At 33.8% G+C, this 21,819-nt stretch overlaps 3 protein-coding genes and 1 long non-coding RNA gene across 6 annotated transcripts; all 4 read right to left on the bottom strand.

Annotated features, from left to right (window-relative positions):
* Nucleotides 358-2,257, bottom strand: LOC104783000 (protein BCCIP homolog; the record flags this gene model as incomplete). The annotated part of the gene is given in 9 exon segments (XM_010508075.2): nucleotides 358-455; nucleotides 549-605; nucleotides 705-797; nucleotides 883-948; nucleotides 1,041-1,250; nucleotides 1,381-1,605; nucleotides 1,689-1,771; nucleotides 1,858-2,005; nucleotides 2,126-2,257. Coding segments are annotated over 8 exon segments (975 nt in total). The 5' UTR covers nucleotides 2,126-2,257.
* Nucleotides 2,506-5,069, bottom strand: LOC104782999 (uncharacterized protein At1g04910). The gene is made up of 4 exons (XM_010508074.2): nucleotides 4,155-5,069; nucleotides 3,895-4,063; nucleotides 3,427-3,800; nucleotides 2,506-3,341 (listed from the first exon to the last, which is right to left on the bottom strand). Exons 1-4 carry the CDS (start codon nucleotides 4,832-4,834, stop codon nucleotides 2,849-2,851), a joined length of 1,716 nt encoding a protein of 571 aa, XP_010506376.1. The 5' UTR covers nucleotides 4,835-5,069; the 3' UTR covers nucleotides 2,506-2,848.
* LOC104782998 lies at nucleotides 12,484-15,872 on the bottom strand. Of its 2 annotated transcripts, XR_767108.2 has the most exons (4): nucleotides 15,581-15,872; nucleotides 15,278-15,368; nucleotides 13,427-14,436; nucleotides 12,484-13,333 (listed from the first exon to the last, which is right to left on the bottom strand). It is a non-coding gene; the product is annotated as an uncharacterized LOC104782998 (long non-coding RNA). The 2 variants fall into 2 exon arrangements; XR_767107.2 differs by having other exon boundaries at nucleotides 12,484-14,436.
* On the bottom strand, nucleotides 16,553-20,245 carry LOC104782996 (beta-glucosidase 17). 2 transcript variants are annotated; one of them, XM_010508072.2, is made up of 13 exons: nucleotides 19,965-20,242; nucleotides 19,813-19,882; nucleotides 19,536-19,594; nucleotides 19,357-19,432; nucleotides 19,138-19,215; nucleotides 18,854-18,941; nucleotides 18,517-18,769; nucleotides 18,208-18,323; nucleotides 17,847-18,064; nucleotides 17,715-17,746; nucleotides 17,496-17,598; nucleotides 16,965-17,067; nucleotides 16,553-16,837 (listed from the first exon to the last, which is right to left on the bottom strand). In XM_010508072.2, the coding sequence occupies exons 1-13, from the start codon at nucleotides 20,115-20,117 to the stop codon at nucleotides 16,642-16,644; spliced, it is 1,545 nt and encodes a 514-aa protein (XP_010506374.1). In that variant the 5' UTR covers nucleotides 20,118-20,242; the 3' UTR covers nucleotides 16,553-16,641. The 2 variants fall into 2 exon arrangements, with proteins under 2 accessions (XP_010506374.1, XP_019100627.1); XM_019245082.1 differs by lacking the exon at nucleotides 16,553-16,837 and having other exon boundaries at nucleotides 16,977-17,067; nucleotides 17,492-17,598; nucleotides 19,965-20,245.

The following is a 21,819-nucleotide window of genomic DNA, read 5'->3' as shown; positions in this document are numbered from 1 at the left end:
CCCCCCCTCCAACACACCGAGCGTCTCACCACCACCTTTGGGTGGAGCCACCTCCCAACAACAACGTTCATTTGTGATGCATTTCTTTATGTTTTCTAATTTATGCGTTACGGATAATATTTGCTACTTTCACAATGGTGCTACGTGTAATTGTTTGATTTGGAGGTTTTAAAAATGAATTCTCAGAAATAATGTTTTTGACAGTGTTTTACAAAGACATTGTTTCCCCACAAGACAGAGCCTCACAATTTTTGCAGGAGATACCCACAGTACAATGTTAACCAAATCAAAACTGGCGGGAATCGATACAACTGAATCTTTAACGAAGAAGAGGTAGAGGAAGAAGAAGATGTTCATCATTGTTAATCAATGAGAGAGTTCAACATCTGTCTGAATTTAGGAATCTTGTTTGCTTCCACGGCCATCACTAAACCCATCAGCTGGTAATTCTTCATCTGTAAGAATCGCCGGTAAAACCAAAAAAATCACAAGACAGAAACAATTAAAATCAAAACTATGTGTATAAATAAGCCGGAGAGAAAACTTACTTCTTGAGAAGTAACGAGCTGTGAGCACATGGGGAAAGTGAAGGACCAAGAGCTAAGCTGCAAATGCAATTTTTTCAACACAATGTTTAGAGAATAACTAATTTTCCTTTACTACACACAACAAATCGAGTAAATTATATGTCACGAATAAGTTACCTCGAGGAAAAGTTCATCTTCAGGCTTAAGAAATATTGTTTCTTCAATGTCTTCTTCACCACGGCGAGGTTTTCTCTGCTGAGGATTCTTCAGCTATATAACCAAGAATACATATCACATCACTAATACAAACAAGATAGCCTGATAAACCAAAGTCTTAAAAGAAACAAAAAATTACCTTGTAAATCTTGGTGACTAGAAGATATGACTTGAAGCGGAATGATCTACGAAGCTCTCCTGTAGGCTATATAAACAGGAACAACTTTAAAACTGTTAAAATTTGTATTGCTCATAAGGAGGAGTTACACTAAGAGTTAATATGAAAAAGATGGAAACCTCATCTTCAGTGGCCCAAGAGACTTCATCGAACAACCCATCATAAAGAGGAGGAAGAAGTTGTGGGGGAAGATTCATTACTCTTTGAGAAACCAATAAACCAACATCTTGTGCTTTTTTCTCCAAGAGCATTTCTAGATCCTTCGTTATATTCTTTTCAGAACAAACTTTACGGAGGAATTCTTTTACCTCACTAAAGCACTTATTGTCCTGAACAAAATGCAAACAAAAACATTTCAGGACTAGAGAATTACTCCAACAAAGCCTAAAAACCAAATTAAACAAGCTTTATGTATAATACAGAGCACACGTTTGAAGTGAGTTTTTGTTTGTGACTTGCCTTATATCTTGCCAAGTTAAGAGCAGTGACAACAGCAAATACTGACTCGTCCTCATCATCTGCAACTTTCACAACAGTTCCAACAGTTGTCTGTTCCAATATCAAATCAACAAAACTGCTCAAATCCCACTCCTTGTCATCGAGATAGTTCTGTAATAGGGTCTTCACCCCATGAAAGTCTGTAAGTTTAGGATCAAAGAACTCAAAGTCTGCTTGCACATCTCCCTTCAAAGATCAACAAACATTAATAAATTAAATAGCTTTTTTCATCTACAAAACCAACAGAAGAACAAATTAACCCCTCTTACCTGAGAGTCTTCTTCATCAGACGAGTCCGAACTTTGTTCATCTTTCTCTTTTCTAGTTAACTTAGGGACTTTTTCCTTTTCATCTACAAAGTTAGAATGATAGATAACATCACTACAAGTTTACAACGGTTGTGAATAGAAAAGTCTCAATTACATTAGTTTTACTCACCAAAAGAGATCTCTTCAGAACATTGACAGTCTTTAGGATGAGGCAAATCACGCCTAGCCATTGAAGCAAAAGCAAGTAACCGCATAAACGGCGAAAATGCTAAAGGCTGATGCTTTGCCAATCGTCTTCCTATTGGTCTTCGAGGCATCTATTTCAATTCAAAGCTAACAACAATTCAGACTAATTCAACCAGAACAACGATTAAAGGTTCTTCATTTGAGTTCCTCTAATCAAAAAACAAAAAAAAAACCAGAAAACGAAACCGGACCTGGAAAAGCTGATTCTCAATAGAGCGCAAAAGCCAAAGCCAGCCCTTCTGAGGTGCGAAGATTGTGATCAAACACGAACGACACAGAAACCAGAAGCTTAAACCTCTCTGTCTCTCAAAACCCGAACAAGACTGTTTGACTTCAATCTATGAGTTTAGAGAAGACAACCAAAACGACGTCGCTCTGTAACAAAAAGAAACCCTAATTAAAACGACATCGGTTTAATCATCATGCTAAACACAAAATAAAAAGCCCGTTAAGCGCTATTGTGCTATATCTTTCGACCCATTTAATATGTTACCAGTTTGTAGCTCTACTTGCAGTTTTGTGAAGATGTAAAGTGTAAACAAACCTATGGTTAGCTGAATTGATAAGCAGATATGATAAACTGTTGCTTTATTTATATAGTACAAGCAAGAACCGTATACAACTCTGTAATATATAATTACAGCGAAAATAAATCGAATCAAAGAATCATATCTTATATAACCTCTCACTATTCTACTTCCCACGTATACCGTAAAAAAACATGTAACAGTTATTTACTCCCAAAGATTTGAAAAAAAATGACCGAACTAAAAGAATATCACACGAACCACCACTATGAATCGTCTTCCTCACTAAAGTTCCGGTGATCGGGAAAAAATCGGCTGTCATCTGAATCTTCCGAGCCACCAACAATGTGACAATGACCAACCCCCCTGTAAGGCTTAAGCATTGGATTACCGTTGTTGTTGTTGTCTATCTGAGCACATACACTCTGGAACAGGATGTTTTGTAACATCTTTACCAGCTTTGCTCATTCTCAACTCCGGCTGTCCTAATGATTCTCGATGAAGATCTTTCACAATCCTGTTAAAATCCGATTCAGGAAGCGACGAGTTCATGAAATAAGGAAGCATCTGTCTCTTATTTGGAGTGATGTATTTCTTGTGGCCAGCGTAAGCTCGTTGCCCTTGTAACGCGTGTCCCATGTTTCCTCCATGAGACGGTATGAAAACATCACTGTTCTCGCAGACAATGTGGTCGATCGCAGCCATAACCGAAGCTTTCTTGGCGAATGGTTCAAGCTCCCCGGGTAACGCAAGATCATGCTTGTTGTAAAACTGAGGGAACTCTTTAGTTAATGGCTCCAACACCTCTTTCCCTCCTAGAGGCTCTCCTCCTGCCCAATAGAGTCTCGCATCCTTTGGAGCCTCTAATGCTTTATGCAGCCTGTGCAATCGCAATAACACTGTTAAATACAGAATTGTCCAAACCATAAGCAAAAAGATTTTGTGGATTTTGGTTAGTACTATACCTTGTGACTTCTAGAGCAGTTAAAGGGCATAGACCAGCGAGTTTTCTCTGGTGATAAGTCATGTTTGATCTACCGGTAAGAAGCTCAGGATGACGTTCTCTTTCGCTGTTGACTATTTCGTCGTACTCGGGAGTTAAACCAGGGAGACAACCAGTTCTAACCCAAACATCTTTCTCCATTCTTAAATGAAGTGAGAGATACTGTCCTTGGTTACGCATCCTTGAAGCTAGCTTGTTACCGAGTTCAAGAATCCTCGGGGAAAATCTCAGCGCTTGGAAAGCTACCTTGCAGCGTAGTTTCTGAAGATCAGAAGGAAGGTCCTTGGAGAGTCTTGAGTCGAGACCACGGAGAAGTAGAACTCGTTCTCTGTTAATCTGTAGAAACAGAGGAAAGAAACACTATTATTAGCTCAATCTATAGTCAAACAAACACATCCAATTAGAGATAGTTTTTGTAAGAAATTCTTACTCGCTTGAGGTAATGAGCACGGATCCATTGAGGAGAAGCATGAAGTGGAGTTCTCTTCTCTTCCACAGGTCTCGTCATTACATGAGTAGAAGGTAAAGACGAAACTATATGGACATCATCAGCTAACACATTCTTGAAATGCTCCAAGTCGAATATATCCGCAAATTCACTAAAATTGCAACAAACAAACAAGACAAACAATTCGATCAACAACTTCACATTATCATAACCTCTTGTTTCAGAAATAATGAGTTTTATACCTTTCGTCTCCCCAGATGACATTGACCTGCAAAACAGGAACAACAAGAGAAGCTCCAAGGATCCTAGCGATGACAACAGCATCAACAATCTGATTCCTTTGCTGATTCATCCCACCAGAGACAACAACAAGAAGATACTTCCACCTGTTCTTCAAAATCGAATTGCTATCTTTTCTATACTGACTTGTAAATCCCAAACAGGGCTTAAACCCTAACCCATCAGGTTGTTTCCAGAAATCACCTTCCTCCGTTAACAAAGTCCCGTTCTTTCCACCGTCTGATTGACTAATCTCACTCGAATTCGAATACCCAGAAGACGAATTCGATTTTGAAGCCAAACCCATATGAGATTCAGCTCGTTGCTCACCGTCGAAGCTTAATGGTTGATTAGTCGAACAAGGGTAACGTGAGAAAGGGAGAGAGATTGGGTCAACGTTGAATCCGAGTTTCAACATACCAAAGAGTGAGAAGAGAAAGAGAGTAAAGAACCAGATCCTAGGGTTTCTGTAAGAGAAGCTGAATCTGTTGGTGTTGCTGCTTCTTGATGATGATTTCTTGGGAGAAACAAGAAGGGATTGTAAAGAGGAAGAAGATAATGAGTTTATGATCTGAGAAGGGACTGAGATGTACGAAACATTCTTCTTATTGTTGTTGCTGTTACTATTTTTCGATAACGCCATTGAAGAGAAAAAAAAACAGAGTGTTTGAAGAAATCTTGTGATTTTGGGTTTTGAAAGAAAGAGAGGTTTAAAGTTGAGAAATTTGCAATGTTGATCGGATCACACAGCTACGCCGATGAATTAGGGAGAGACAAAAAAAAAGAAACGTGTGAGAGAGAAAGAGATGGGCGGCGGGAACGCGAAGTCTGATCAAAGTCTGCAACGCGTTCTTAAAGGAAGAGAGAGAGAGAAAGAAAGAAACAGAGAAGAAGATACCACATGGCAGTTTTTATTTTTAATTTTGTTTAACTGTTTACTTTATTAAAAAATTAATTAAATTGTTTTGACTGTGATTAGCAATATAGCAAATGTGTATGACGAAGATTAAAAAAAAAACCGTGATTAAAAGGATTTTAAATGCGTTTTTTTTTTCTTTTTTTCTTTATGTGTTATATAATAAAGGGAAATAATAGAGTTATTGGAAGTTTTTGGTAGGTCCATCAAGTTTTTTAAATTCCTATGAATAATGAGCTATTCTGGACAAATTTAATAGTATGGTTTTAATGAGAATAATAAAATAAAGTGTATACAAAATGTGTTCTATATCTACGACTACGAGTTTTCAGGATAGTGACCAAATGGGAATGATAATAATACAATCATTTTTTTTGTTAACCAATTATAATCGTAGGACGAATAAGGTGACAAATCACATCATTGTTCTATATATGATATTTTTTTAGATGTTTGGTTAGTGGTTTTTAAAAAAAGTAATTTGTAAATATGTATGCATATAGTCGGTTTTTTAGATAATTATTTTTTTAAGTCATTTGTATACATGTTCGCAAAAAAGTAATATCAAATAAAAATGTAAAAATGTATATATAATCGAATTGAACAAAAAAAATATGGATTTCAAACTTGGCATTTTCTTTTTAATTTTATAAATGCTTATAACTGAATTTTCTAATTTATATTAGATTACTTGTTGAGTCATTTTAATTATGAGTTATATGATAACATGGGATAAGAAGAAAAAGGAGAACTCCTATCACTTTTTTTTTTTTTTCGAATTTTTGAAAAAAGATGTCTGAAAGAGACCAATTTAAATTGATGTCAAAGTATAAAAATAACAAGGAACCATAATTACGAATAGAAGAAACACAAAAATGAGTATTATCCTTTGCGTACACCAACAACGATGACAGTGTCTTGTTGTGATACGGCCAGCTGTTTATTTTGCATCATTCGAAGAACAAAAGTTATATAAAGCTCAGACGACAGCCTGTGTATATATACACTTCTCCTAATACACGACCTATACCTAATCAATTCATTAAAAAAATTATACTGTAAAAAGCAAATAAAAATATACAATTCTTTTGGCTCCTCGAATATATACCCTTAATGCAAAATGATTAGCTAGTAGTAGTAAATTATCTAAGTTTGGTAAACAAATCTACAAGTGAGTTTATCGATATACACGTAAGAATGAGATAAGAGTTTTTTACATCACAAAAATGGATTTATTGCGACATCTTACAAACAAAGTAAGCTAAATAAATGCTAGGGGCACATGTTGTTATTAAGGTAATTTTAATTTATAAGTTGTTTTCAAAAAAAAGGAAAATTGTTGGATTACTTTACAAGTCATATCCAACTCTTTATCAAAGTAGATGCCAGCTGGAATCCACTTGACACATCGGTATTCTCGTCCACGTCGGATCAACTAAACGTCTTAGCATCTGACACGTGTTCATCTGCGCCACTCGCACATCTCAAGACGACTAGTCGATGGGGTATGCATATAGTATGGAAAAATTAAAGTATGACTTTTTCACTGTCCAATATTCTTATTAACCAAAAAACATACAGATTGATGCGAATTATTTATGTTTTCCTGACTATATTCGTTAAAAAAGAAAAAAAAAACAATAATATACTTTAACTTAATCCTCCATTGTTCAAGAGCATATGTATATATTATCTTACGCCGAGGGGGCAATTTAAAATTATATCAGAAGCACTTCAACTAGTTTTTTTCAGCATCTCAAGGAATCGATACAAAATCCCCAACTATTTTTTGTATGTGATCGATAATAATATAGTTTTTGAGATAAAAATATAGTATATAATTCGGTAAAAAAAAATAATATATTATAGTTCGCGTAATTAATTCCTTTAAGCGATAGCAAATTTTATTTTAATTTTTTTTTCTTTTCAAAATGCGACTAAATTGATTGTTTTACCTCAGGTGCACTATATGGTATAATCGACAAATTTGTACGCTACTATACTTTTGAAAGTGGAACAAAACAAATACTCTAGTTAAACAGATGATTAAAAAACGTGGCTGTTGCGTTTGTACCGAATTACATCCTCAATTATTCTTTACACATCCTAAAGACTTAAAAAGTGTAAAAGTCTTTTCTCTCTACAAAGAAAACAAACGAGTCCAGAGTTTTTTTTTATTTTTAATATTCTATATATTAGCAACTTGTGAACATCATATGATGTAGAAGTTTGAAGAGTTCAAGGATACAATAGTATTATTATGTATTACGTGTGGACTTGAATATTCTGGTTTTGGTTACTGAAAACGAAATTTAATTAACTAGTAGTATTACTTATTAGATGGCTAATGGCTTATCAATTTATCATCATCGTTTGGCCTTGCTAGATCTGTCTGTCCTCAGTGTCTGACTATCCCATTTTATTATATCTATAAGTACTGCTTTTAATTAACCAATTAAGAGTATACGTACGTCAATATAAAGCCAATTATAACAATATACAATACACACTTTCAGACGCTGACCAAGTTAATAATAACAATTCTCATGCTTCTTCTATACAAAATATACAATAATGTAAAATCTTAAATGTAACCAATTAGACAAGCTAGTAATGTAGTCATGGAGAAAGAGGATGTAATTAATCTTTTTTTTTTTCTTTGGTCACAAAGGATGTAAGTAATCTTAGTATCTCATATTTGGGTGTGGTAATGTAGTGTCAACTGTGAAGTAATATAACGATATACGAACTATTGTTGATATTATTCGATTTATAAATAGAAAAATTTCTTTAAAAAGTACAGAAAGTACTGATAATATATTTGAAAATATATTTTTATTATTGAAATTATATATTAACTAAAAGTAAACATATTATGATTAAAAACTTATAGATCAATTTTCAGAAAAGACAAAATTTGTATGGTTAATGAGTATACTAGATTCCGAAACGAATATATATTTTGTATCAGTTCACATAATAATTATATATTAGTTAGGTCTTATATGAAACTTGGGATGCTCAAACTTGGTATATATAAGAACAATATATAAACAAGGGAATGAAAACAAAACAACCAATAATATGATCAATAATACAATTTTTTTGTTTAGTATTTGGGTGGTGATGTGAGAGATGAAGACGAATTCTTACTTCATGCTTCTTTCGTCCTTATCCAAATGACATTATTCGAAGTTGATGGAAAAAAAGAGAAAAAAAGAATAGGCGTATTCACAAAATATTATGATTATAAATTATTCGTCGGAATTGTAGGGAACCATCAGAATAGTGGAGTTTTAGAATGCCATCACGTTGCACCATTTCCTCGGCTCTGACTTGCAACAAAATGCGAATCTTACCGTAAGATTATAAAGCATTATATTCAATCGTTATGTTGACTGTTTAATCTCAAGTTCATGTGCTGCTGTGTTATTAGATCTGCCCTCACGTTCCTCTTTTACCGTTTTTAAATCCAATAAAAACCAATGCATTAGTGCATATAAGTGTTATTTCGAGTCCCATATACTGAATAGAATTTATTGATCGCGAATAATAAAATATTCTCGAAGTATTTATGGATGGAATTATTCTCAGTTAACGTTATACGTACAAGAATAATAATATCAAGAACTTGCTCAATAATTTTGAGAATTTTATCATCCATTTTTGACGGCAATGAATTTGGACCTACGTGCATCGAAATACACGATAACCGATATGACATATTATATGTAACTCAGCAGAAATTTACAATATGGAATAATTAATGTAACGTTACATAAACATGAATGCTTATAGTGTGCATGTACCAAAATGTTTTTTTCGATTCGAACCAAATTTTAAATATTTTGAGTATCAAACTAATGGTCTATATCATTTTTTTTTTTGGTTTTAATCTATATCATTTTTGAGCATTAGTTTGATGAGTTCGATGAGAAAGAAAAAAACCTACACTCATATCCTCTATAACACGAATTGAACCGAATCAAACGAAACTTAAATTTTTGTTATTACTTTTGAATTATACTTTTAATAAACGACTATTACCAGAATGCCATAACCTTAGAGTTATTTTTTTAGTAAGTATTAAACTCATCAAACTAATGCTCTATATCATTTTTGAGCCCAATGATGACTAATTGACTAGCTAGGCTAGTACAATGTCGTTGTCTCTAAAACATAATTGGTATACTGGTTACGTACAGAAAATTCCAGAGGTTTTAATTAGTTAAATAGTACAGAATATCGAAACCCTAATCATTCAGCAATAAGGACGATGCATGCTGTCTTAATCGTACTAGCGCTAATTCTTTCATTTCTACATTCAGTCGTCACTTTTAACAACTTTAATTACCTTAACAACTACTAATACTATGACTATCCATTCCATAGTTAGTATAAAATTTGTTCTGGATTTGGTGACAATAGTTGGTGTATTTTTCTCTTACAATTTAATTTTCACAAACGATTAAGTCATCTAATCCGTCTCCATACTGGTTTATATATTATTATAAATAAACATAATAATTCAGAATAATCTACTAAGTTTTTGGGTAAAAATGAATAAAAAGAAAGATTAACAAAGATGCAAAGAGATGTCGCTATTGGTTGGTACATCAACTTGGTTAAGAATTATTAGTTTCGTAAATAATTAATTGGTTTTAGATTTAATACTAATTAAATACTTGGAGGATTATTAATCTCCCTTGGCTTGATGCGTTGAGGCATTTACGATGGAACATATCGATGACAACTAGGAGTTGAACCACCATAACGACCTTTTATTTTTTTATGGTTAAACCTCTAATTGAGACTTTCTTATTAGAACAACCTATCTCCTCAGTTTTATATCGCCAAGATTATAATTAAGAAAGAGACAGTAGTTTCACAAGTTGTTTAATATATAATGATATATGTATACTTTGTTCAATATGCAGACGGCTTACTACGATCGATAATTTCTACGGCTACTTACAAGCAGTATTGTTATAGCAATATTATATATGTATCTCAAAACTCAAAAATATTGATGTTTTTACGAAGTAATCTTTGGGAGGATCAGTGACCTCAGGGACATTTTCTATTGTTAGAAAAAACGAAAAAAAAAAAATCTATATATAATAGAACAGAAAATTTGAGATTTAACTATTATTCGTATATACTCGGTAAATGATATGAGACTAATTAGCATTCTTATAAGAAAAATGTAGGCAACTAAAAGTTTTTAAGTAAATTTCAATACAACTTATTAAAAAAAGGGATGAAAAAGATAACTCGTTCGTGTTCGTGTTAAGCTGTTATTTTTTTCTTACGTTACAAACAAAAAACTATAATGATGCAATAATGACTTTGATTTTCAAGTCTTGGTAATACTATATACACATTGCTTCCATTGGGTAAAATAATAACACAGTGCATTATTAGCTTCACTTATTGCAATCATAGTTGAGAATGGAGATGTTTTTTTGCGTATGAAACACTAATGTACTTGCGTGTTTACTATGTTCTGTGGATGTGTGGGAAATTTGCCTCGTGACAAGTTTAGATTCGCAGCTTTTGGAGATGACACATGCTTAGTTTTCTGAAGTATTAAACAAGCTATAAAAAATAAAATAAAAGTGGAAAGGTACTTGGAACTTGAAAATCAAGTAAACACGATCTATATAGGTAAACTAGAAAAGGGGAAATTATTTGTTTTGTGCGCTCTTGGTATCATTACTCTAATGAACTAAAATAATTATGATAAGGCCTTCCACTAAACCCAAGATCCAAAGTTTCAATTCGTTCGTAGAAAAGGATTAATTAAAATTTTAATAATGATATCATAACGAATAGACGTTGATGGTCCAAGTTTCAATAAACTATGTGAAAACATGATGGGACCATCCTCATGTGAGAAAAACTGAGCATTCTGTTCTCTTATCCCTATCGCAAGGTAAGGTGATCACTTTCTCATGTTTTGAAATTAATATAAATAACATAAGACATCTTTGGGTTATCGATGAGAAGATGATGGATTCGACTAGCCAAACACTTACGTAGTGCGTACTAATGTTCTAATTAATCCAACATAATTAATTGAATCGTATTGCAGTCTTGCAGATGACTCTCGCTCTGTTATTTTATGCATGCTTAAATTTACAACTACATTTTTCAATTTTTATCGGGTTAGACAAGAATTAAACTATTTATTATCAAATGATTATATAGACTTGGATATTATTGGAAAAAAAATTAATCACATTTGTATGATCTACTAAGGGAATGGATTAAGTATAGTTTGTCCGATTGAAGGTCGATAAAAAAANCCGATTGAAGGTCGATAAGATCCCCACAAGGTGCCTTGTTAAGTAGGCAAAAGTAATTAATGCGATAGACCAGTTTTATATAAGATGGACCAAAACAGTTATAAGGTTTGGTCTTTTGGTCTCCTTCACAATACGCCAATCATATGGGAACCAAAGACATTAACAAACGCCGATTTGGCCAAACTTAGTGGCCAACCACATCATCATCATCATCCATCGTTTTCCAAATATTTTCTCCAGTTTTTATCCTTGTTTAGAAAAAGCCAATTAAGCCCCTTGACTTTAAAACACACAAAAAGGTCAACGCCGAAAAGTCTGAATTCATGGTAAACAGCATCAAAGGAGATAAAAGGTAAAAGAAAGAAAAAACAAAGGGTGCCCCCAAATTTGATGGCTCACATGAAGAAGTCTCTCACATATGGGTTCATGGCCCATTTAAAGCCGACGACAATGTCTTATCCATCATTAATTACCAGACTAGGAACCTGGACTCTGTCGATTAGTTTTGTTATCATTATCTTAATTTCTAAGGTTTTTGTTAGTCGTATATTACATAGATCTTATCATACTACAAAAATAACTCATCTTAATCAAACTAAGTTTTGTTTCAATTCAGTTTGAATCGAATATCAATCCGGATGATACGTATTGTATATCTTATTTTACTTGATTTACTAGAAAGTATTTAGTCAAAATATCCTAAAGAGGTGAATGTTAGTAGCTTTTTCTTTGTTTGTTAAAGGAAATGTTAGTAGCTTAAGACTTAACAGACACCAAGAACGATTTGTGCAACATATGGAAAGGACGTTCGATGCAAATTTCAAATGTATCATCAACCGTTAGTCCCGTATTTAAAATAACACTATGAAAAATGTCTAAAATTTTCTTTGCTATTAAAAACATAAAGAACAGGAAGAAGATAAGAGAAGAGAGTGAGAAATAAAGATGGGAACAAGAAGAATGGAGGAGTAGTAGAGAGGGAATAAACCCTAGAATTATGGCATGTGGCCTTTGTCTTCCCTTTACTTCCCATGTGCTTTCTTTATTGCTTTGTATTTGTAGCAGTACGTACCTCTTTTATTTGGCTACAGTAGAGTTTAGAATAATTCCCACTGTATTTTATAATTCTGATCTAAATCAGTTGGTTAAAAGCTCAACCGTTGTTACTATTAAAACCATGTACTGTCATCGATCAACTGACATAGAAATTAGGCTATTTTCGAATCTATTTGATGATTTTTCTTTTAGTAGAAAAACTCTTTACAAATTCGATAATTTATCAAAATTTTATTTTATTTCGATTATTGAAACTTGAAACTGTATACTATTAAACAGGAGAAACACTCTTTCGATTCCCCAACAAAAAATAACTCAGCTATAAGCCTTCTTAACAATATATTTGATTATGAGTGAGAGTTCGTCCTAGCTGATATCCTCTCTAGCACAAAGCTTCCCCCGGCGGCGTCGAGACCGATCGGTGTCGCTGGGCTCTGGTTCTGTAACCCTCGTCCTCTCCTCCTTCCGCACATTTCTTTTAAGGTCCTTGTTCTCTTCATCGGAGGCCCTTTGAGATCTCAGATCTCGACTCCGGCAATGCGTAAGCTTCAGCTCTTTCCCCTCTTCCCTCCACCTCCGTCCATCCCTCTTGCAACCACCTCCACAAACCCTTGACCACCCCGGTAACCTTGTTTTCTATCCCTCGATCTGGCACATCCCGCAATCAACTGCAACATCTCTCCGCTCCTCGGATCTACATCCACTCTCCAAGTGTTTTACTTGGCTGCAAATGGACGGGATCTCTGTTTTGATGCCGAAGCCATGGAAGATCTTGATGGAGATTTCAACAACCCCGGCGTTCTCTATTTCCCCGAAGCTACCTCCCTAGCCCAGGTCTTCTCTCCACTCACATATAAGTTACCTGGTAGATAGTTTACCTCGGTTAAACTATGTCACAACCCTGAACTGGTACCTAATCCGACCCGATTTAGATAATGTTATATCAAGTTCAAACCTGTTAGCACCGGTGTTGTCTGTTTGGTCAAGTCGAGTAATTCTCGGTAACAGATCACTAGATTCTTCTAGGTTGTTTGATAATCTCTTGTGTCGAGACCAGTATGTATCCGGTATTGATCTGAACTCTACTCCTTCCCACCCTAAGCAATATTTGTTTAGTTTAATGGTCTCTTTAGTCCGAAGACTGCTGTTGAACCTTAAATCAACATTGTTGCTAGAATGGCATAGGAACCTTTTGAAAACCTTGTTAGTTGGATACAATAGGGATGTTCCCATTTATGGAGGCAGCTTGGTGAAACTTGGCATTATGATCCCACCTCTATGGAGTGGGGATTACCGATGCTTCACCGTTGTCCTACCTATACCTCACCAAATCTTAAAGATCTCTAAACCGCATATTTGCTACTTTTTGAAGTCCCTGCACATAACCTTAAAGATTAGTGGCATTATGACCTTCACTCCAAGGAGTAGTGGTTACCACAACCCTTTAAAGGCCTACTCTTTTAACCTTGGACCAACAACTGCCTTTGTAGTAATCGGTCATCAGAGCCACAACATCCATGCTCGACCTTTTGGCAACGTAGCTTTGTCATTCTCATCTCCGCCAAGTCTTCGAAGATTCAAGACAGTGGCTTTATACTCCTTTAACTTGCTCATGGAGTCTGCATCGGTTTGCCTTGACCTTACAAGTTTCATATTGCTACTTAGCAAGTGGCTCATAGCTCTCAAGCTCTTCACATCGATTGCTATTATCTATCATTGTACTTTTACTGTTTTATGTCTGTTGTATCCCAAACAATCATTGTCATGTATGTTATTCTCTATCTAATCCAATGATAACACCTCTTTGATAAAAAAAAAAACAATATATTTGATTAGCTTCAAATTCTGGAATCTTAATCCTTTTTAATCTCGCTTTTTTCATCATGTCTTCTTCTTTTTTCTTCAAAAAATCTTTGAACCACATTATTGACATTTTAGGATATCGCTTAAGCCCATCTTCGTAGTCTACACAAAACAATCCATATCGTAATTCAAACCCGCAATTATCCAACAATGACCATCCAAAATATCCATCTACTTGGACCCATCCTGGCTACGAGAACATTTCATTTTCGACTAGATTTGCGTTATTTTATTTTTGTGAAAAAAAAAAATTATGACAAAAATAAGTAACTGAGCTTAATATATATGGCTAGATCGATGAAGGCTGTTACTACGTTTCTTGTGATAATTTGTGCTCTTCATATCCATTAACTCCCAGTTAAGGGCTTCTTTTCATAATATTAAAATTTGATACTTTAGTTTTAGTTATAAATCCGAAAAATATAAATTTAAGTGTTAAATTCACGTATTGTGAAAACATATTGAACTTATAACACCTCTAACGGACCGAAGAAGTCTAAGGATGGGATGTCAAGTCCGGTTTGTTTCCATGAAATTGAAATTTTATACTTTAGTTTTATTTTGAAATAAAAATATTTTGCATAGAATCTTAGTTAATCAAAACTGTTTACATATTAGTTATAAATGTGAAAATCAAAACTTAAGTGTTACATTCACATTATGTGAAATCAGATTGAACTTAGAACACCTCTAACGGACGAAAGGAGACCTAAGGACGGGATGCAAAGTCTGGTTTGTTTTCACAAGATTGAAATTTAATATTTTAGTTATTTATTTTATAATTAAAAACATTATCAAATAAAAACGATTTTTTTAAAACACTAATTTTAATTTTTTTTTTTAATCTGAAATTGAAAACCATTTTCTTACCATTAAAAAAAAAGAAAATCTATTGGCTTATAATAAAATTTGTAAAAGAAAAGCAGAGCATAGAATTCGTTACCATGTCTTTCTTGTAGATTGTTCCACGAAACCAAACAGTCTTGCGCTGCTGCACCCACAGACTTGGCGTATCAACTATCAAGAATAGGAACCTAGATACAGTAACAAGAAAACTAAAGGTTAAAATTAAGATACATAGTTAAAAGGAAAATAAAAATAGATCATGTCAATTCCGTAAAACTACAAGAGAGCCCGAAGATACTTTTTTCGTCAGCAGGCAAAGCAAGTTAGACTTAAATTATAAATCCAAAGTTGCGAGATCAAATAGGAATAATGACGAATCGTTGTTTCAGAAGGAACTAACCTGGCTCTCGTAATTACAACGGCGCGTATGATGCATGCATCCATCATCCATGGGTTGCGTCATCACCTCGGAATAAGAACGGTGTCGAGATCATTGATCGTGTGTTCAAAGCCGAGTAACAGTTCCCACGGTGTTGGTACGGATGGTCATCGATTTTGATGGTCTCGAGATCGGGTGAGTACTCTCTGTAAAACATTAGCACTGCTTGCTCAAGATGAAACAGAGACTACAAAGAAAAAGAAGAACAAGGTGTTTTTTTTTTTTAACTTTTGAAGAATTATGATTTCTCAAATACAAAGCGAGCGAGGTGAGGGTTTTGTTTATATAGAAAGGTTGCGAGCAGCAGTATAAAAAAGGGAAAAGGTTAGGTTTATTCAACAAAAAGGAAAATTTCTTTTTATTTTTATTATTAAGAAAAAAAATTACTCAAACATAAGAAAAAAAGGAAAGTTGATAACAACGGTCATAAAAAGTTGCCGTTACAACGATCATATTTCTTCTTAACTGCCTAACAATTTATTATTTTATTTGATGTGACTTACGTTTGCTGTAATTTGGCCCTCTGTTAATTTAGAGATTCAAATATTGATTACTATAGCATCAATCTGATGACGTGGAGTGTCGAATGAGAGTCATCTTTGCCGTCGATTTTTTTTACTTTGTTTAATGTAAGTGGTTACGTGTCCAGTCTCNTTTATATTTATATTATTAAGAAAGGAAATTAGTCAAACATATTAAAAAGGAAATTTGATAACAACGGTCATAAAAAGTTGCCGTTATAACGTACAATCATATTTTTTTCTTAACTTGCGTTTGCTGTAATTTGGCTCTGTGTTAATTTAGAGATTCAAATATTGATCACTATAGCATCAACCTGATGACGTGGAGTGTCGAATGAGAGTCATCTTTCGTCGTCGATTTTTGTTTTTGTTTTATTTTAATGTAAGTGATTACGTGTCCCAGTCTTGGATAAACACCGTTCGAGTTACATGTTTTGTTTTATTTTTAGGAATACATATAACAAAGTTGAATAAATTTAACATATTAAATATTATTACTCGCTACAAGTCCATTAAAGAAGAGGACGAGTTGGATAGGAGAAACCGATGGTACCAAAGAGCAGAAGTCTTGAGATATCGTTGAAGTCCATCTTGAAAATCAACGTAGACCAGTCCGTATCTATATTTGTAACCAAACTGCCACTCGAAATCATCCATTAATGACCATATATGATATCCTCTCACATCTGCACCTTGACTGTTTTAATATTTCCGAAAAAAAAAAGACATCAAACCACTACATTATTAAATTTTGTAATATTATGACAGATCTTTTTGGATCCTATTTGAAATATAGTTTGTATATGACGAATTAGAATACTAACCTGACTGCATCTAGAAGAGCAGAGAGATGGAGTTGGTGATATTTGATCTTTTCCTCGTCATTTAGAGCTTCGTTTAAGGACAATGACTTGTCGCTAGGCATTCCTAGTCAAGTACGTAAGCAGCCAAAGAAACAGTAAGTCGAATAATATCTCAGAATGATTAGGACCACAATAATAAATTACATAACTCAATACTAAAAAATTGCAATCAAATTGTTTTTACCAGTTGATCCGATCTAACAAATTTATTGATTAATTAAAAAAAAACTAAAAATCGTGAAAACCAAAAGAAAATAGTTGTTTTCTATTTTCTAAATAACATAATGTAACTATTATTAGATGTATATATAGCTATTAAGCAGTATATATATGTGCCAAGTGGAAATTATTTTTTTTTGGGTCAACAAGTGGAAATTATTAAACGGCTATAATGTTGCCTCATTGCTAGACCTTATACACGTTACCTATATGGCTATATGCCTATATATAACCCATTTACGTACCCAAAAAAGAAAAAGAAAATTTACCAACCATTCTCGGTGACGAGGATTACTGGGTTTTGATACTTTGACTTAACGTATAATAGAAGGTCTTGAAACCCTTTTGGGCATATAAAGAGCCAATCTACACTCGTCTGAAAATTTAAAATTTAAAAATCTATGATTAATTAACGTAATTTACTCTAAATAACTTACATCAGTCAAAGGAAAAAAACCTTAATTCAGTCTACGAGGAAGAAAAAAATCTTACCGGTTCACCCACCGGAACTCCGTTTCTCTCAGCTGTAATTTACAACAATACGTTTTAAACAAAGATTTTAAATTATTGGTGAAGATAAATTGGTAAGTAATTTGTTTTTTTTCTTTTGTTTTTTTTTGTTACTTGTTTGATTGACGCGACTGTCCGTTGTGTAACTGAGATTGGTGTTAGCGTAGAAGATAACATCTTCAACGTATCTTGAAGTGTAATAGTTGATTCCAAAAAAGTCAAAGGATCCTCTCACCATTTCTGACTGCTGTTTTGTAAATTTTGGGAGTCGATTTCCCACCAACTCTCTCATTATCTTTGGATAATCTCCGTAAGTGATCGGATCAGCAAACCTATCACACCCACACATACATACATAGGTGTAAACCGACCCACGTTACACGTTATATTAAGAAAATATAACTGTATTTGGACTCATTTATATATAGAGAAAATTAAAGATGATAAAATCTGCATAAAAAGGCAAATAAATTACCATCCGAAGAGGAAGTCAAGAGCCCTGTTGGCAGCTTCTCTACAAGCAGGAGTGTTATATTTCGGAATCATCCAATATGTTTGAATGCTCATTCCAATGGTTCCTCCATGAAATCTCTGCTTCAGAACACAAGTGACGATATAAAGAATTAAAAAAAAAAAGATCTTTTTTTGAGATAGTTATGAATATGATTTAAGCCAATATATATATTTTACTTATTCTTGCAAAAACACTAATACTAATTTATAGAACAAATTTGAAAAAAAAAAACTTACAAATACAAAACAAAAAGTTTTAAAACAAAGGAACCTGATACTTCTCTCTGTAGAGTTGGACTGCAGCAGCATGAGAAATGATCAAGTAATGAGCCACGAGGTAAGGTTCAGTGGCTGAGTTTCCAACCGTGCAGTTTTGGACAAAGCTAGAACAACGACCAGGAGCACTGTTACCGACACTATAACCTAACATTGCGAACATGTTAGGCTCGTTGATTGTAATCCACTCCTTCACTCTATCTCCAAACGCTTTAAAACATATATCAACGAATTCTAGGAAATCTTGCCTGTTCAATCCCGATTTTTATCAGATCCATATTTCATTCTACTTTAATTAATGTTTACTAATCGTGTAGTTTGCAGATTCTTACACAATTTGTGGGTTTAAGAATCCGCCATATTCATCTTCAAGTGCCTGAGGTGTGTCCCAATGAAATAGAGTAACGAGAGGCCTTATACCTGTTTTTACAAAATAATATTGAGATAAAAAAAAAAAAAAAGAGATAATATGGTGCTATAGTTATGAATAAAAAATAGTAATTTTTATTGAAATTTTTAAATAATAATATGATTAATTATATACTCCATAAAATTGCAGTTTAGATATAATAAATGCAAGATGTTAAAAGAAGATATAATAAATGCATGCACTAACCATTTAAAATGAGTTCATCGATGAGATGATTGTAGAAATTAATTCCAGCCTGATTTACGCCTCCAGCAATCCTACCTCCTAAATTGGACCAAATTGGTTTCGTTATTTGTCATTGCGTACGTAGCTTTAATTAACCAAACATAAGAAATTGTTGAAAATGGTCGCCACCTAACGACTACACACAAAGACATCAAATTACTGATTAAAAGAAGATCATACGTGGTAGTATTCTTGACCAAGAAATCGAAAACCTAAATGAGTCCAGCCCTATTTCTTTCATAAGTGCCACGTCCTCCTGGCCAATAAACATAGAATGTCACGTACAATCAATAAACACATAAATATTACAATATTTTACTATAAGAAAAAGAATACTGTGGATTTATCAAAAACAAAACCTTATAAAAGTAATAAAATTCGTCCGCGACGTCGCCAGTGCTGCCATCCAAAATTTTTTCTGCAGTCACAAATCGTTTTAACTGTCTTACTAACACTTGATCAGTTTATCCTCAACGTGTATATGTATAAGCGTTAAATTAATTAGGAGTTCATGAGTTGTATCAAACGCATCGTTTGGGTTTGAAAAATAAATACAAACATAAATCTAAAAGATAATAATAGTGTTTATATATATGTAACTTTAAGTACAAGGCTAGCTAGTAAAAAACTAAGAACCTGGATATTGTTCAGTAAACGTATCCCATATGCTTGGTTCTTTTCCATCAACGTTGGTTGCTCCTTCACTCTGTACAAAATCTATATTAAATTGACTCTAAATACCGGTTTAAGAAAACCGGTTATATGAAAAGAAAGAAGAGGAAGTTTACCTGATAAGCACTTGAAGCTGCGCCAAACTGAAAATCTTGAGGAAAGCTACTTCGATGGAGAGAGGTTGGCGAACGAAGAAACGAAGCATCCAAAGCATAAAGTTCAGATATTGATATGATGATACTGATGATAAATACGGATTTGACGTCCATGGCGTTTTTTAGTTTTAGAATTTAATGTTTTCGGATAAAGAGAGAGAGAGAAATAATATGCAGAAGATCTAGAGGAAAGTTTTTATAATTGGATCAAAGATCTCTGTTGGGTTTAGTTATATTTATATAATTGTTTTTTTTTCTATCCCTTGAGAAACCCATGTGTTTTGGTGATTTATTTGGTTAATGGTTTAACTAGTTACAGACGCTAATTCACGTGTCGACAATTTGTGAATAATACAGATGTTGTAAACAATAATTTGAGTAGCGTTTTCACCTAATAACCAAGATTACTTAATTATTAGCTGTTGACGTAATAATGGCATGCTGACGCGCTACTCGCGCATGTTATTTTCATTTTCCCTTCAATACAATGCTACGGGAAAGGTATTCCGTTTCGGGTGATCGAGTCTTGTGATTTCTTGATAAATCAAAGTGATAATTTTGAAAAGGTTCAATGAACTTAGCGCCGTTGACCATTTGACATTTGTCAAAGTTCAATTTCTTGTTTCTCTTATTTTCCCAAATAACTAAGATCATCTACAGTACAGGCCACACCATTTCTTTATAGTTTCAAACTGATCTGTTGATATCGGAGCCCAACAAATAAACTAAGGATAATTTATTGAATGAGTCAAGATTTCTGCAATATATATAACGAAGGATTTTACAAAGCTGATTGTGTATATAAACTACTGAGCTGAGTAGGTCGAGCTCGTCCGTCCGAGTAGGATGTTGAGTTGCCGAACAGGTAATACGGAGAAGTTGTTTTGTGTGAGCTGAGATGGTGACATGTATTGCGTGTGTCAGCGTGAATACCGGATTCTAAATCTCTACAGTGTCCCTTCGTATTTAGAGTAGATTAGCTGTTGCAAACCGGCGTGGATTCCCAACCCTTCTGATCTATTGATACTTACTGAGCCGGAATGCAGGCCGGACTCATTTATTTTTTCTAGTTCCGATCCGATTTGGGCTGCGCCTTTCAAAATGGATTCCAACAGTGTCGGATGTTCTGATCTCTCGAGGAAATGTTTGAACCACTTGGCAGAATCTTTAGCGTAACGTTTTAGATCGTCTGAATAGTCAACATAATGAAGACCGAATCTCACGTCGTATCCATGTTCCCATTCGAAATTATCCAACAACGACCATACAAGGTAGCCTCTGACGTCACACCCATTCTCACTGTATTTGTGTTAATATATTGACATTAATTAATATCAACTATCATAAAAATATTATTTAGTAAAAATCGAATGTTATTTTATTATATCTAGTGACATTTTCTTACGTGATAGCTTTATGGAGTTCTTGAAGATGTCTCTCGTGGTATTCTATTCTCTGCGTGTCCTTTAATATTTGTTCTCGGGGAAGTTTTTCAACATCGTAGTCATCAAATCCTACAAAGTATTCATGGTTTAGTCAAATGTATCTAGTTAGGTGAATATTAGCTAGCTAGGAGATTATTTATCTCAAGTTCTTACCATTTTCAGTTATGTAAATCGTTGGATTATTATATTTATTTTAATATAGTTTAAAATCTTTCGTATGCCTTCAGGATATGAATAGATATTTTTTTATCCATCCTGAACTCGAAAAAAACAAAGAATATATGTCAACCAATTATATTGTAATTCGCATGGATTTAGTCTTTTAAAAAACCCGAACTAAATTAAATTAGTTTAAAGAGAGATTAAAGTTC

This window comes from Camelina sativa, chromosome 4, assembly GCF_000633955.1.
Source record: "Camelina sativa cultivar DH55 chromosome 4, Cs, whole genome shotgun sequence".
Classification (NCBI taxonomy): domain Eukaryota; kingdom Viridiplantae; phylum Streptophyta; class Magnoliopsida; order Brassicales; family Brassicaceae; genus Camelina; species Camelina sativa.
This window is presented reverse-complemented; position numbering and strand designations above follow the sequence as displayed.